Source organism: Blastomyces gilchristii, assembly GCF_000003855.2.
Source record: "Blastomyces gilchristii SLH14081 genomic scaffold supercont1.1, whole genome shotgun sequence".
NCBI classification, from domain to species: domain Eukaryota; kingdom Fungi; phylum Ascomycota; class Eurotiomycetes; order Onygenales; family Ajellomycetaceae; genus Blastomyces; species Blastomyces gilchristii.
Genome location: NW_003101682.1, coordinates 1,465,675 through 1,481,674, shown reverse-complemented (window position 1 = coordinate 1,481,674; position 16,000 = coordinate 1,465,675). Strand labels below are relative to the sequence as shown.

Sequence of the window (16,000 nt, the reverse complement as noted above, 5' to 3'; positions counted from 1 at the left end):
TCTTCAGATGGGCACGGCAGAGTGGGGAATTCGGGAAGGGGGAGAGGGGGGGGGGGAGGGGTGTTCGTCGAGAAATTTTCAACTAGAGAAATCTACCGGATTGCTTCGAGGCTAGAGGTCAAGTGCCAGTCATGGTGACTGTGTATATATCAAGAAGCACAGCCCATTTAGTAATGGGGTCCGAAATTCAATACTTTGTCGTTAAGCTGTGCTACTAGCTCCGAAGGGATTCATATGTCTGTCTGTCTGTTGGTGCGTTGCATATATAATATATAGTTATCAGAGAAAAAACCCTTTCGGGTAATTCCGCACACGCATATTTTTTACGTGAGACTTTTTTCAGCCGGAGAAGTTTTGTCAGGGAAACAAACGTAATCCTATTTATGAGAAAATGGAGGGGGTCTGAGGAGAGTTCACCGCGCAGAATCCCTTACGACAGACAACCCCAGCTGACACCGTTTCGCTACGTCTCATACGCACTTGCTTCTTCTTCAGTTTATCACCGGAGAATGGAAGCTCTTTGCATGCATGCCCCCCAGCAAAATATCAGGTGCTGACGCGCAGCTATATTATCCACGGAAAATTACCGTTTCACGAGCGGAGATAATAAAGGAGTTTGCGTGTCGTTGCACCACTCCCATGCGTGGATTCAGACGCGCGCCCATACAATGGTGGAGATCGAGTCTTTCCGCCATGCCTTCACATGGGATACTGAGGGTACCATCTTGTCCCAGAAATACTTGGTAGGCAGTGGGTGGATGGTGAGCGAAGAAGCACGATATCTCTGCAGTAAATGGAGCTTGTGAAGGGGTATTCTTGATGGCAAGGAGAGGAGGGACGAGTGCAAGCCTAGACTTGAATGCCACATGGAAACCAGCAGTTACTTTGATGAAATTTGCTCTTACTGGACAACAATTACAAAATGGGTATATTTGCCCATCTTTCAAACTTCTCCCAATTGGTATATTCATCGTTGTCTTTTCTTTATTGGCTTCAGGGAGACCTTTCTGCCTTGATCCGGAGATGTTCCATCTCATCGAATCTCCGAGTTGAGCCCAACCCAGGCCATACTACCTGCCGTTTGCCGCCGGGATAGGCACTCGATACACCATTGGATGGCTCATGGTTACACAAGGTAACAGAGCAGAGCACCCCCTGCCATCACCAGTTATATGTTGGCTGGATCTTAAGGGAGGGAGGGGGTGGTGGGAAGATAACAACCATTGCATTGCCCATTGGTATGTATACTGACAAGTATTCCGGAGTCCGACATTCACCTGTTCGACATGAGAAAGGATAGCCCGCGGGCCAGACTACCTATCCTAGGCAGACGAGCGGCCGCCATCGCATCTTGTCTTAAACGGTCTCCTATGTTCATATTATTACATATTGCTATAGCTGGGAGCGCTTCGAATATTGCCAGGGTAGTAAATCGTATCCATTCATTTCCGGAAGACGCTCGTCGGCTTTCATACGTTGGAGTCTGATATAGATATAAAAATCCCTGGTCTTATCACTAGTAACGTAGCTAGTTAATCAGCACCCTTACAGAGTTCTGTATCAGTCTAGGAAGGCCTTGGAGAAAGGCCTTGGAGAGATTATTCAGACCCCAAGATATGTCTTGTCATTGATCGATCGTATTTTCCTAGCGCCAGTGCCTTTGGTTCTCTTATGAGCAATGACTTCCTCTCGAAATGCGATGACGTCGGCGCGCACAAGTGTAAAATTTTGATAATGATCTCATCACGCAGACAATAATAAGATAATGAAAAGCTTCATTTGTCTAAATGAATTTCCATTTCCCCCCACTCAAGGTTATGTAATTTAATTCTCCCCTCAAACCACGAAAAGCCCCCCAAAAGGTAAACAAAACAGAGATGTCCAACCCCTCCGACGATCCAGTAACAACCCACGGCTTCACAGCCGTCCCCGCCTCCGTCCCCCGCCCTCCTCACTAGCACTCCCGAATACCCCGCGCCCACCACTCCCGCCCCGCCCCTCTCCATCTCCGATACCCCGACCCCCCGAAGACTCCTCTAGCCAGCCGTATCCAAGCATACGCCTCCGAGCACCTCCCCACCCCAACCTACAACCACAGCAGGCGCGTCTACCACTTCGGCCTAGCCATAAAGCGCCATCGGTTTCCCAGCTGGTCATTTAGTGACGAGACGTATTTCTTGGCCTGCATGCTGCATGATATTGGGACGACGGACGAGGACTTGCGGAGGACAAGGTTGAGCTTTGAGTTTTATGGGGGGGATGCTGGCGGTGGAGGTGTTGAGGGATATGAAGCGGGGAGGAGGGGGAGGAGGAGGAGGAGGAGGAGGTGGTGGTGGTGGTGGAGAGTTGGCTGTGGCGCCGGCTGAGCAGGCGGAGAGTGTAGTGTGGCGGAGGCGATTATTCGACATCAGGATCTATGTGAGGTTGGGAAGATTACGGCGGTGGGACAGTTGCTGCAGTTAGCGACGATTTTCGGTATCGTGGATCTACCATTTCTTATTTCCCCCCCTCTGATATATATCTCGGTGCTTGGTTTGGGTTGGTTGGTTTCTCTCTCTGCGGGATGACTTTGCTTAAACCGCCGCACTTTTCTAAACTCAACCCCCCCCACACTCCCCACCCCTGACTGACATTCTCCGAAAAATAGACAACACTGGCACTTACGAGGACCTCGTCCATCCATCTACGATCGAAAATGCAAATGCAGCTTTTCCCGGGTTGAAATGGGCAGATTGCTTCGCGGCTACCATTCGGCAAGAGAATGTTTGAAGCCATGGGCGCATACGACGGCGCTGGGGGAAGAGGAGTTTCCGGCTAAGGTGCTGGGGAATAAGCTTATGGAGAAATATGAATGAAGTGAGTGGGTTTGGCTGAGGGTTTTTTTTTTTTTTTTTTTTTTTTTTTTTTTTTTTTTTTTTGATTGTCTAGAGCGAGATGTGAACATTTTGATTTCATATTCTGTAACTGGGGGAGTGTAATTAAGGGGTATAGGCTAAACTTATGACGCAGTACGAAATGCACATAATTTCTTTTCTTTTCAAAGGGATGAATGGACGCGTCCATGTAGATATCGACTATATGAAACGGTTGCATTGGAACTGTCGAGTGAGAATGTTTGTACATACATGTACAACGACCCCCATCTCACGCGTAGAATATGCACAGCTGTTCGTTATAAGAGCTTGTTTCCGGACCCGACGAAATTGAAAACCATATCAAAACCAACCCAACCGACGCTAGCACTAGATGAAGAACACATATGCGGGAAAACCCAGCTTGCTGCGGAGAGTCTCGACCGTCCCTAAGCTTCCCAGCTCAGCCTTCTTGGGTACTTACCCATTGCACTAGGCTAAACTAACTCCCCATCCTGCTGCGGTTTAATCTTCCAGATATCAAGCGACGCCCCATCCTCCAGCTTCTTCCCCAACTTCGACTCCTTCGCACTCATCATCGCAATGCTCGACAGTGCCAGTGCGTCTACCAATTCGCACATACGCCCAGATGCAATAAAACTGTTCGTGAGCGATGGCGATGAGGCTACGACGGAGGAAAGCATCATGCACTGAGTGAGGACCTCGCGCCCAATCGTGTGGCCTGCGAAGAAAAGTGCGCTGTGGTATGCCAGGATGACTTCTGGCAGATATGTTGATTTTATGAATTCGAGCTCGGTTGCTTCCAGGTCTAAATATTACCAAGGTCAAAAATGGTTAGTATCGAGTTAAGTTTAAAATGATGAGGTTAATTGGAAGTAAAAGTGGGCATTCATTTTTACTTACCATCTGTTGGGTAAGATAGCCAATCACCGCAGAGGGGTTCGATACGTTCTGTGATCGTGTCTATCGTTGCCTGTAACGTTTTCCGGAACTCTTTTGTTTGCTGCTTATCAGAGAGACTATAGTGGAAAAGTTAGAATGGAGGAAAGATATAAAACAGATAAATGGGGGTTTTGTGGTGTGCATTAGATCCTTACTGTTCATATTGATCCATCTGTCCGGCCCACGTCTCCAAAGCATCGAATGCCGCGATGAGGCATTCCAAATCACGCATTGTATGCGATTGCAGATATAGCTCTGCTCTGAGATTGCTCGATAATGGGCGTCGTCTCGGGATGCCTGATTTCAGAGGGCTCTTCGTCGGGCTTGATTTCATTGGGCTGGTAGGTTCATCGAATCCATTTTCGGAGCCATTTGCCAAAATTTGAAAAGGTGAGTGGCCTAATCCCGTAATGTCGCCCGGGACCATGTCGACGCGAACACGATTAAAAAGCTCGCGAGCTGCAGCAAGACGCCCAGCACCTTTTTTTTAAAAAAAATTCGTTCTACATTAGCTTTGAATTCCTTTTTTTAAAGAACCCGGAGACTTCTAACGAGGATGTCTTACCCATAAATCTTTTGTATAAATGTGTACCTCTCGGGCAGATGTTTGGCAATTGATCATCCGCATAGCGATGCCATTCCAAACAGCGAATCAGATATTCGTCTTCGTGCGAAATGCGGCGGCCAATGAGATTCTTCTTTATAGGCCCGATTCTGCCTGGCCCCTTTGCTTGATGAATAACACTCCTCTTCAATCGAATAGTAGTCGTTTTATCTTCCTTTGCATCGGCTTGGGAAGTTACTAATTGCCACTGGCACTCGATGATGGCTGAAAGGTTGATATTTAGCCTCCTCATTATCGTTACCTGCCTCTCCCGGTCCTCAGGCTCAACAATATCAATCAACACGTTTCCAAGTACCATGTGTGCGGTATTCTCCGGAAGTAGCGACGCATAGAGCGGGATGAGCTCGAGTTTGCCCGCTTTGCGGAGGAGGTTGATGTAGCCAATAACATTGACTGTTGCAGTTTGAACAAAATGTGAGTCAGAACGGACATATCCAAGGGATTGTAAAACGAGAAACAAGTGGCTGATGATACGAATAGCATCCTCATCTCGAGCTGCAATCAGGGAAGCATCATCAACATTGGCAATGACAGTTTTCGGAACGAGAGTTGCTTTGTTGGATAGACTAGCAGCCTTTGAGACAGCGTTCGCTTGGTGGAAAAAGAATGAGTTGTAATTTTTGCTCAGGATGGCTGCTTGGATAGTACGGTATGGGTTCCTAGCCTCAACGGCAGTTCTGTCGTTCCGCCTAACATTATCCAGAAAGGTGAGAATGTTGTCGTATGCTGGAGGATCAAGGGACAAAACCATATCTGTTGTGGGAGAGAAGCTCAATTTCCGATGAAATTGCTTGCAAAATTCTCTGTACCGCGCGAGGATTGAGCGATTAAAAAACACATAGATGTAGTCACCCCAACCCTGGCAAATAGCGTAAGCTGGCTCAGCTTCACCACAGATAAGCGCGTATACAGCCTTCTCAAAGTTGCTAGTTACAGGATTGTTAGCAAGGGCTAGGCACGCGCTTCTCCATGCCTCCTGGGATCGGCAGCTCATCAGTCGAGTGAGACCAGAATCTGCAGCATTATTTTCATCCTCAGCAGGGGTGCCGCAAACACTGATCGCCCTCCAGTTCTCTAATCGTTCATGAGACCACTCTTGAATCTTTTTCCAGCTTTGGCCCTGCCTCAGCATCTTCCAACATGTTAACCAAGCCGCTTGCTCATAGAACTGATCTTGTTTCTGAAGTCCATGCTGTTGCCGGGTGACAGCATCAGGATCCAACTGAGTGACAAGGGGTTCTTGTTTCTCTACACTCAGCAGTGACATCGTCAGCCCTGGATCATCAGGCTCTAGCGGCTGTGGCCACGATCGTAGTCGTTTTGCGCCTTTGATTGCTTCTTTCGTGTAGAGCCAGCCATGGGCCCACAGCCCCTGACCTCTTTCAGCTTGGGTTTCCAATTCCGAAATCAACCCATCGATATCTTGGGGCGATGATCTTGCTGTTTTCTCTAGCCATTTTAATACAACGACGTTCTCTAATGAAAAGCGGTCCGCTTCGAGGAACTTATCCCAAACATCCTTGTCGGAAGAGTATCGATGGAGCGATTGTAAGACAGTTTGTTGAGCTCTTTGTGCTCGGGTGCGTGACTCAGGGTCGTCAATGGAGAGCATATGAAAAAATAACTCCCAAGTTTCAGCTTCCAACTCCCAACGCCTGAGTTGCTCATCCAGTTTCCCACGATTGGGGCCTTGACTAGCTCCCGTGCCTCGATTAATTGCTGATTGTTTTACTTTTCGAAGGTTATTGTTCCTTGAAATCTCCTTTGCGGCTGTCTCCGCAATCTTTTGATATTTCTGGACCAATCTGCAAGCTTCACGAAATGTCTCTGGGTCGCCTGGACGCGCGCCGCGAGCATGCTGTTTGAACTGGTTTAAGCTCTGGGCAAAGGCTTCGATTTGGCTTGTCACGCGGTCTGCTGTGTTTCGAAGTGGGTTGAGAACTTGTTGTATATCGGAAGTTGTTAGTAGGCCCGGGGAAGCTGGGCCGGAGGAAATCGTTATGGCATCTAGTTGTCATAGATTAGCACAGAATACATGTATCCAACTGTTTTTTGTCAGACCTTTAAATTAAAGGAGTACACGAACCTTGATCACTCTCTTCAAAATCAGAACTTCTCTCTTCCATAGAATCCGTCCCAGTCATTTCTTCGTCCTCTTCTCCGTCCTCGTCATCTTCTTCATCCTCTTCTTCATCCTCTTCTTCATCCTCCTCTTCCTCGTCCTCATCCTCCAATTCATCTTCTAAGCTGTCTTCCTCCTCTTCCTCTTCATCGTCATCATCGATTTCTATTATTTCCACATCATGGAGGCGGCTAGTTGGAGCTTGGGTAGTCTGGGTGTGTTAGCCAACATCAATATGGGATCGCAAGTGCATAGGCAGTACTGTACTCACAGCAGCAGATCCATTGTGCTGGCTCAGAGGGAATCCGGACGAATACGTCAACGGCGCCATGGCCTCGTTGACAAACCGCTGGGTTCAATAGAGCGTAGGCAGCAGAACAAGCGTGGAGCTCAATTGTCCTGGTAAACAAATAACAGGATCTTGAAGGTTAGCTTCAAGTCGCTCATAAACCTTTTTCCTTTCTGCGACCGCAAAGCGAAAATAACTAGTCCTAAATGGGACTAGCCGCCCTCCGACCTCACATAAAAACTCTGTCGCATGGTTGCCCTTTTTTTTCCTTTCTCTTTTCTTCAATAAATGTCAATAGGCGTTCATTAGAGTCTCGGATCAGACGAACTTCTTCATGGAAGCTCATTCGGTGTTTGTTCAGGTCCCTTGGGTCCTCTTGCGTGCTCACGAGCGTCTTAGATTGAATTCGACAATCCTATACATATTCTGGTTGGATCCAATTTATTGGCAAGCATGAAGACTTAGAAGAGTGATTGTTACAGATTTTTAATAGTTACTTATTATCAACTGACTATGAAAGCTTAGTTCCCTGCCCTTTTCGCATGCTTCAAAATACAGACTACTTCTATTCTAATTTCCACCAGAATCATCCTGAAAAAATCTTCACTTCGCGTTCCTCGCCTGCTCCCGTTGCTTCATCTTCAATCTCAGAAGCTCGGGTTTTGGACAACTTGGGGTTCGTGCGTTTTTGCCCCGTGCCTCATAAAATGCGCTGCAACATTGATATAGCGCGTCTATCTGTTTCTGACATCTTTCTTCCTTATATGAGTTCCTGGTGAGACATGCTATCAACAGTTTAGTCAACGCCGCGAGCTAGTATGAATTATGTGTGAGAAGGAAAAGTTTCTACCTTGGATCGCACACTTATTAGGGACAGAATAGTTAGCATAACCAACACATAAGGAATGAAAGGCATTTTTTCACAAGTGAACAATTCTACATACTGCTCTTGGGTGGCAAGGTGGATCGTATGCAACGTCTTCTTTCAGTCCCTAACCGTGATATCAGCCGCATTCTTTCAAAAACCATAAAATCAACACGTTGAAATAGAGGGCTTCTCTAACCATCTTAGGACCCTCGCTGATGAATCCGAACAACCCCTTCGTTCACTTGAAGTTGGCGTCTTGGGTTGCGCAGATTGATATCTTAAACTATCACATGTTCCAACTGTTGCGCTTGTTTTGCACTGGAGGTTTGACTGATCCAGCGGCAACAGCGCAGGCTCCGGGCGGCAAAATAGATTTTCCTGTTCGCCGAAGGGCAGCCGCGCATTTATCACCACCCACTCATCCCATACTCACCCTTTCGCCCACCCGAAGCTACAACACACCCGCCAACCCAGGCCTCCCAGGATCCTTTATAGGTTCTTTTGATTTCCGCTAACTTGTGCACCTCTGGAATGTTCCATATATTTTGCCATATCTATTGTATTAAACCTTCAACTTCCCCTTCACAGCTACTACAGGCTCATCAAGTCTAGCCCGCACCATAACAACAACAACGCCTCACAGGATCTTCTGTAAGTTCTTTCTTTTGATTGTCACCACTATCTTGTACGCCTCTGGTTTGCGATAGCTAATGTATTGGTCTTCTCACAGGCACAGCACAGCAGACATATCAGGTCCCGCCTACCACTCTCTTGACGCAAATCTCTTGAATACCAAGCCATGGATCAGCCACCACAAGATAATCAGGCCACAACGGCGCCCCCTCCAACAGAACACCTGAATATCAAAGTGACCGACAACAACAATGAGGTTTTCTTTAAGATCAAGCGCACGACACAACTCAAAAAACTAATGGAAGCGTTCTGCACGCGACAAGGCAAAGATATCTCGGCAGTGCGCTTTCTGTTTGATGGAACTCGGGTCCGACAGGATGACACACCAGATACTGTGAGTTTCTCACATACAAAAAACCCTCCGCATGGGTTGGCGCATTCACCCAGCGAGGTTTTGGAACTTTCTTTTTTTCCCGGTTACCTGTTGCTAATTGATTTTATCTGCAGCTCGATATGGCCGATGGCGATACCCTAGAGGTACACCAAGAACAAGTTGGTGGCTAACTAGACTTATCTGCTTATCTGCCCATCTACCCGATGCAACGAAGTGAGTAAAGAGATAAATGCACAGTCCCTTGCGCCCTAAACAAAACCAGAGCAAAACACAAGCACCTCGTAACTGACCACTTTTCTTCCCTCTCTCACAGTTCTCTTTCTCGTTTTTTATGACATATCCTAATCTAAGCCCAAAATTTTCTGGAATGGCACACTTAGAAGGCCATATCCCTGCTGTGAACCGACCCCCCTCCCCCCCCCCCCCCCCCTTTTTTTTTTTTTTTTTTTTTCCCTGTATCAGGTTTTTTATAACCAAAAGCTGTTGATGAGCCATTGTAGCTCTTCCGCATCTCGTCCTTTTTATGAAACTCTCTACATACTCGTGATTTTTTATGTTTCCTGTATCTGAATCAGCCGCAGCACATACGACTGAAAAATGTCTTAGCTTAGTGGGCAAAAAATATCGTCAATGCAAGACATACTTCTCTGCAGGTGCCAAAAGTTAACAGGGCCCATGCTTTGTGTAACGACTGTGATATTCCTCACCGACGTTATTCACCACTTGTTGGCCCCGTTTCTCACGTTTTCTCTAAGACACTTTGCTTTGTTCTTGGTTAGACAGTTTTATTCCGTGCAGCGAACCTCCGCCTTCCCTCTCTACTCTCGTTTTTTTTTTAGCGTTTGTGTTGCGACCCAAAACAAGAAAACGAAAAAAAAGGGGCCCAGCCATGGGGAGAAGATAGATACTATGAGAGACATGCTCTGTGCCTGAGCTTTCACATCTGTCCCGTTTCTGTGATCTGAGCTGTGTCTGAACGTGCTGCTTGTGCCCATCCTTCCCCGCTCTGCTTTTCTGCGCATGTTCCTGTGATTTAGCGCTTTCTAATTAAATTCTTTTCCGCTGGTCCCGGCTGGTGACGTCGTATTCGAACTGCAGTGGAGGGAGGATAATTCGATCTTAGGGAGGAGACATTTGGGAATTTCTCATGGAATGAAAAGGAAATGTAATTAGTGGCGAGAGATAATAAACCGCCGGTACACATATTTGCTTATCTAATTTACTTTCTGTGCCTTTAGCATCCTATTTCATCCATTCTTGCGGTCCAGTTAAGATCATACAACCTTGGTGCCCATATCCATACACTAGGAGAACTATGCTAAGTGAAGTCTTTTTTTTTTAAGGAAAAAATATACCGGTTACCAACAGAACTTTCCCGTAAACACAAGATAAAATTTATATGTAACTACAGTTACAAAAACTAGGGAATGGTTGGTAATGTTAGAATAAATCGTGAGTTAATTAGATTAACAGTTATTATTACCGCCACAAACCATGACAAAGGCAATAAGATGGATATATCTATCCAATCATATATCAAAAGAACCATAACTATCCAAGACTAAACTCCCCCGCAAAATGTAAAAAAGAAAAAGATGAGACATAAATGCCAGGATCCCCGAAAAAAAATAAAAATACAAGCATACACGGATAGTTTATATATATGTATATAAATCCTTCCAGATTACTCCTCCCAAACCGCCGCCTTCGCCCTCTCCTCTTCCATCCGCCTCATATTCGCCAATTCCCTCTCCCTCTCCCTCCGCTTCGCCTCCTTCTCCCTCATGGCCCGATCATACGCCCTCTGCTCCTCCGTGCGTTTGGGAGCCCGTATCCCCAGTGCGCCGGCGATCATACGACTCGCGACGGCAGTCTGTTTTTCCGGTCTCCTTTCCATACCGGAGGGTGGAGAGGGAGTGGAAGCGGCATGGCGTGGGGGCGGGATACTGTTACAGGCGGACGGAAGGTCGGGGACCCAGCGTGGTAGGGAGCTGTTTTGTGGGGAGATAGGGGTTGGAGGGGGAGCATGCGTGCCGGCCTGTACCTGGGAGGAAGGGGTGCTGCTGCCAGTTGAGGAGGAGGTGGTGGTTGTGGTGATTGGGGATCTTAGGGTTGCGGAGGCCGGAGGGGTTATGCCGTCTTCATGTTCATCTGAGGAGGACGATGGGGAGGAGAGGGGCTCGTCTTCCCATGATTCTGTGACGGGAGAGGATTTTTTCCTGGGTGGGGTTTTCTTAGTGGTGGGGTCAGTGTTTATGGAGAGGTTTTTGAAGGAGGCGTGGAGGAGGGCTTTGGCATCTGCTTCATTTCTTTCTGTTTTGCATTTGTTGGTTAGAATCTTTCCAAAATTTGGTTTCAAGAAAGACTCCGCTGCCTTGCTGGTTTTGACTTGCGAGTGTTATACATGCCTTTAGAATGGGATTCAGCCATTGTAAGCAGCACTGACCAGCCTCACCCGCATCAACCGGTGTACGCTGTATACAGATGTATGAATGTACACACTATATAGTAGGTCGCCGGTGAACATTCGCCACTCCTCGCTCCCCGCTAGTTTGCTCCCCCCCTTTGTTCGTCACATTACATAATCTCATGCCAAGACCTTTAATCACGTGTAATCCATCACGTGTAGTCTAGCCGTTTTTGTCAATCATGCTTAGGTAAACAGCGAGCCAGGACTCTGTTGTGTGAAGGAGAAAGACACAGCCCTATACATAAGAGACGGAGACTTTGCCTGTCCCTTGTGGAAGATCTACAAACTCCTTGGTTTCTTCATGGTCGCGCATAAATCGGCTGTCCACGTATTCTGAGCTCATGTCGTTCGAGTGGAACGTTTCGTTGCTTGTCTCAAACCTCCAACCACAGCTGGGCTACATGTCTGTAGCCCATCATCCATTTCCCCTCTTTGCCTGGGAATTGCTACGGCGGGAGTCCGATCTGACCCAGAACTTAGGGCTCAGGGTAGGGTCCGTATGAATGGCTTTCGGCTCAATCCCGAGGCTATTAAAATAGCGTGGAAAGTTCATGTTCCAAACAGCCTCTGCCACCAAGCACATGGGCAAAATAGCTCGGTAGTCTCTCAGCATCAACCTTTTATACCAGAGCATAGCTACAGGCGCGAAACTTGGGGCGAGCTGCATAGTAATGTACATAGACCCCCATTTAGCACGAGTGAACGCTCAAAGATTTTTGGTTTGCGCTACCGGGTTCAACGCAAGCCTGGCCGGAACTTTATGAATGCACTTCTAACATCATCCGGCACCACTTATTATTATTTGCTCTTTTCTGCGGACTCTTCTCGACCATTCCCGAGCATCGGCTAACATAGTACCCACTCTCGGAGCTTGACCTCCACCTCGCACAAATCACGGCGAGGTGCGGTCCTAGCATGCGTTTCGCTTGACAACTTGTGTGGAGAAGCCGCCTCCACTTGTATATATGCATCTGGTAATTTATCATACCTTGCATTATCATACCTTGATTCCCCCCCAGTTTGTTCAGTTCACTCGCTTTCTTTCTTTCTTTTTTTTTCTTTTTTCTTTTTTTTTTTGATAAATTCCCCTGTCCCAAATAAATAGAGGCTCCTCTCATTTCATTTTTGCCTCTTGGGTTGCAACTACCGGAAATCCAGCTGTTTTTCCTGTTCGTTCCTCCTCTTGTCGCAAAAAGCCCCGGATTTCGAACTTTGAGAGCGCATCCAGTGACAAACGTGGACCATTGGCGAATCTCGGCTGTTATGAGCCATGCTTCTCAACTCCATAACCGCTTCACTGGCATCGTGCCGCCTCCATCTACCATCTATTGCTCGAATTGGCCAATGTCTAAATTCCCAATTCTCAACGTCATTACGGACTGGGAGCTATGCTGATACTCTTCCTAACCTGAAAATTGGAGCACATACCAGGGTCCTTTTCCAGGGGTTTACAGGTATGTTTGATGTTGTATATACATCTTTTGCCTTGGTTATAGAATTTTGGGCTCTATTCTATATTTTATTGGGCTCTAGCCTATGTGTTGTACATAAACAGCAGCTGAGATTTTGAATAATAGGCAGACAGGTAATTACTATTTGCAATAACGACTCTTCTTGAGATTACGCCGGCTAAAGTGTGCTGCAGGCGACCGCGAATGTGAAAGAGTCTTTGACATGGGGCACCAAGATCGTTGGCGGCGTAAAGCCAGGAGTGGAAGGTGAACACCTCGGGCTACCTATTTTCCCATCAGTACAAGTGGTATGTGGTTATTCTATGTTGGAAATTTGGTGCGTGGGAAATGCCACTGACTCGCGTAACCAATATTAGGCACAAGAAAAAACAAAACCAGATGCGACTGCCATCTACGTACCAGGCCCACAAACGGCACAGGCTATCGAAGAGGCTATCGCGGCAGAGATTCCTCTCATCGTGGCGGTAGCAGAGCATGTTCCCGTTCATGATATGCTTCGAGTGGGGATTACCCGGCCACTGACCCATTTATTTTCGGATTTTCTGACCGGGCACCACTAGGTACATGCAATGCTTCAAACGCAATCGAAATCCCGCCTGGTTGGCGCCAACTGTCCTGGTATAATTTCCGCTATTGGTAAATGTCGAATCGGATTCCAGCCTCTTCCCTGTTTCTCGCCCGGTAATATCGGGATTGTCGCCAAGTCCGGAACCCTTGGCTATGAAACCGTTGCATCAACGACACGTGCTGGATTGGGTCAGAGCCTTTGCATAAGCGTTGGAGGAGATGTTCTAGCTGGTACGGACTTCGTTGATGCGCTGAAGATTTTAGAGCATGACGAGGACACGCACGGTATCATCATTGTTGGAGAAATTGGAGGAGCAGCTGAAATTGATGCTGCAGAGTGGATTCTAGACTACCGCAGACGCACTGTAGACCCAAAGTATGGAAACCCACGCGCTCCCCCGTCAAAATGTTACCTTTACTAATAAATAATGAGTATTTAGACCTATTATGGCTGTGGTTGGCGGAATTCATGCGCCTCCAGGCCGAGTCATGGGTCATGCAGGCGCTTGGGCCGCTCCGGGAGACCCTGATCCACAAACCAAGATCAGAGCGCTACGAGATGCCGGCGCCGTCATGGTAAACCATCCAGAGAATTTTGGCGAGGGAATGAAAATGTTGTTAGGCAACATGAGCGCACGGCCTGCACTTCAGGTACCTGACCAACGTCTGAAAATATTAGTCATGCATAATTGCTCCCACTAACAGTTAAGGCATAGGCCGCTTCCGCCGCTGTTTCAAGACAGCAAAGGGGGTTCCACACTTTACGTCGGCCGACCATTCAAAGGCAGCATATGATGTCACAACGGAGAAACCTTTATCTTAAGCAATCCCAGTCATTCGATCTATTAAAAGAAAAGGGTGTTGCGATTGGCGAGTCGAATGAAGCTTCTGATTTCTTATTTGGAATTGTGATAGATCGGAAGTCACGCTCACCGTGTATTTTGGCTTCTCCGACCACTAATCCGGCAACTCAGGTCTCTCTTTCTAGAAAATTCTCTTTTACATATGGTCGCACGCAATTCACTCCCGACCAGGCTAATATCCGTGCGGTAGCAAGCCATCTCAACCTTGGAGAGTCATCTCTAGAGCCTCTTGCGAAGCTCGCACAAAATCTGCTTGATATTTTTATGAACAAGGAGGCTTTTGTGCTGGAAACAATGGTCTCTGTGGGTAGTGATGGTAGTTTTCAAATTAATGGAGCCCGATTCGGCTTCGATGATGCCGCATTCAAAAGTTCTAAGAGGCAGGAAGATATTCATAAGCTGCGAAACAAAGCGGAGGAGGTCCCGGAGGAAGTCGAAGCTGAGAATGAGGGTATTGTATATGTCAAGTACGACCCCTCTAAGCCCACAAATATCTTTGTCCGAGCAGACCTCTAACAACAGCCATCACAGGCTTGCTGGGGAAGGAAGCATCGGTACACTTGGTAAGGCTAACCCACTTTCTCCGTATAACCCATTGACCTAGAGCGCAAGTAAAGTAAAGGAAAAAAAGAAAAATCCTAATCCCTTACCTCTTTTACAGTCAACGGTGCCGGCCTCGCCATGAACACAGTCGATGCTTTGACCCATCACGGTGGCCACTGTGCCAACTTCCTCGACACGGGCGGGAAAGCAACGTCCGAGACCATAAAGTCGTCATTCCGCATCATCCTCTCCGACCCGCGCGTGAAAACCATCTTCGTCAACATTTTCGGCGGCCTGACGCTCGGCGATATGATCGCCAACGGAATCATCATGGCCTTCCGCGACCTGGATATGAAAGTGCCTGTCGTCGTCCGCCTACGTGGCACTAATGAGGAACTTGGGCAGAAAATGGTGTGTCACGGCGCCCTTTTTATTTACCATTTCCTTCCTTCTCGTGTCGGTATTTATTATGGTGGATGTAAACCAGGACTAACCGGCGGAATTTTTTTTCGTGGATAAATTTAGATTGCCGACAGCGGACTGCCTTTGCATGCATTCGACTCGTTTGAGGAAGCGGCAAAGAAGGTTATTAGCCTCAGTCGCTAACTAACGGAACCGCCGGGTTTCCAAGTCCTTGGCTAGAAAAAGGTGAGGCTAAGTACAGTGGTAGGTAGTCGCGCCCGAATTTATATTTCTATACTCCGTATCTTTCCCTCATTTCTCGCTTGTTTGTTTCTTTCTTATACATACCCCGACTAATATATACTTGATATGTTCACCCATTGTTTCTTTTTCTATGATTTGGTCTAGATACACGCTTTTTGGATTTTATCCAAACGATTTACGTATGTTCTTTATTCTATTTATATATTTCTATTTATTTTATTTGTTCGTCTGATTTCTGCCCTTGCATCTGGCATTTGCTTTTGGAGGGCTCTGGTTGGGAACCTGGCGAGCGAGATGCATATATAATATAGAGCGCGTAGACCAACGTATATACATAATATATATATATCAGAATAAAAAAAAGGGTAGATGACTGATTATGCACATGATAATTTTATTATTTAGAAGTTTACTTTGGATTGCAGTTGGTGATAGAGAGGTTGTCGTCGACAGGGGTGACCCTTTGTAGGTCGCGAGGTGTCAGTTCCGGCAACTCTTACCTAGCCCTAGTGGCGTAGCGGTAAAGCCAAGCCTTGAGGGACTGGCAGAAGGGTAATGCGTAGCTCTCCTATGATTGGACAATGGTTTTCCCCTTGTCAAAGAGGAAGTCCGGGACCAAGCTAAGCTAAGATTGTGGGTTCGAGTCCCACGTTCCTCGTTTTCTTTTTCTTTT

General features: G+C 47.0%; 4 protein-coding genes and 1 non-coding gene across 5 annotated transcripts; 3 read left to right on the top strand and 2 right to left on the bottom strand.

The window, feature by feature from the left end:
* Nucleotides 1-563: 563 nt before the first annotated feature.
* BDBG_00235 (nuclear pore complex protein Nup107) lies at nt 564-7,016 on the bottom strand. Its single transcript, XM_002628943.2, has 6 exons — nt 6,834-7,016; nt 6,527-6,773; nt 4,381-6,447; nt 3,971-4,295; nt 3,777-3,892; nt 564-3,681 (listed from the first exon to the last, which is right to left on the bottom strand). Exons 1-6 carry the CDS (start codon nt 6,891-6,893, stop codon nt 3,350-3,352), a joined length of 3,147 nt encoding a protein of 1,048 aa, XP_002628989.1. The 5' UTR covers nt 6,894-7,016; the 3' UTR covers nt 564-3,349.
* A 1,502-nt stretch (nt 7,017-8,518) lies between these two features.
* BDBG_00234 (SMT3 protein) lies at nt 8,519-8,916 on the top strand (the record flags this gene model as incomplete). The annotated part of the gene is made up of 2 exons (XM_031719802.1): nt 8,519-8,746; nt 8,860-8,916. The coding sequence occupies 2 exons, from the start codon at nt 8,519-8,521 to the stop codon at nt 8,914-8,916; spliced, it is 285 nt and encodes a 94-aa protein (XP_031575690.1).
* A 1,087-nt stretch (nt 8,917-10,003) lies between these two features.
* On the bottom strand, nt 10,004-11,414 carry BDBG_00233 (uncharacterized protein). The gene is made up of 2 exons (XM_031719801.1): nt 11,155-11,414; nt 10,004-11,059 (listed from the first exon to the last, which is right to left on the bottom strand). Exons 1-2 carry the CDS (start codon nt 11,174-11,176, stop codon nt 10,431-10,433), a joined length of 651 nt encoding a protein of 216 aa, XP_031575689.1. The 5' UTR covers nt 11,177-11,414; the 3' UTR covers nt 10,004-10,430.
* On the top strand, nt 11,380-15,752 carry BDBG_00232 (succinyl-CoA synthetase alpha subunit). Its single transcript, XM_002628940.2, has 10 exons — nt 11,380-12,670; nt 12,794-12,801; nt 12,862-12,975; nt 13,045-13,188; nt 13,249-13,631; nt 13,696-13,906; nt 13,972-14,585; nt 14,650-14,681; nt 14,780-15,072; nt 15,187-15,752. The coding sequence occupies exons 1-10, from the start codon at nt 12,487-12,489 to the stop codon at nt 15,265-15,267; spliced, it is 2,064 nt and encodes a 687-aa protein (XP_002628986.1). The 5' UTR covers nt 11,380-12,486; the 3' UTR covers nt 15,268-15,752.
* A 110-nt stretch (nt 15,753-15,862) lies between these two features.
* On the top strand, nt 15,863-15,985 carry BDBG_16070. Its single transcript has one exon. It is a non-coding gene; the product is annotated as a tRNA-Arg (tRNA).
* The last annotated feature ends 15 nt before the right edge of the window (nt 15,986-16,000 follow it).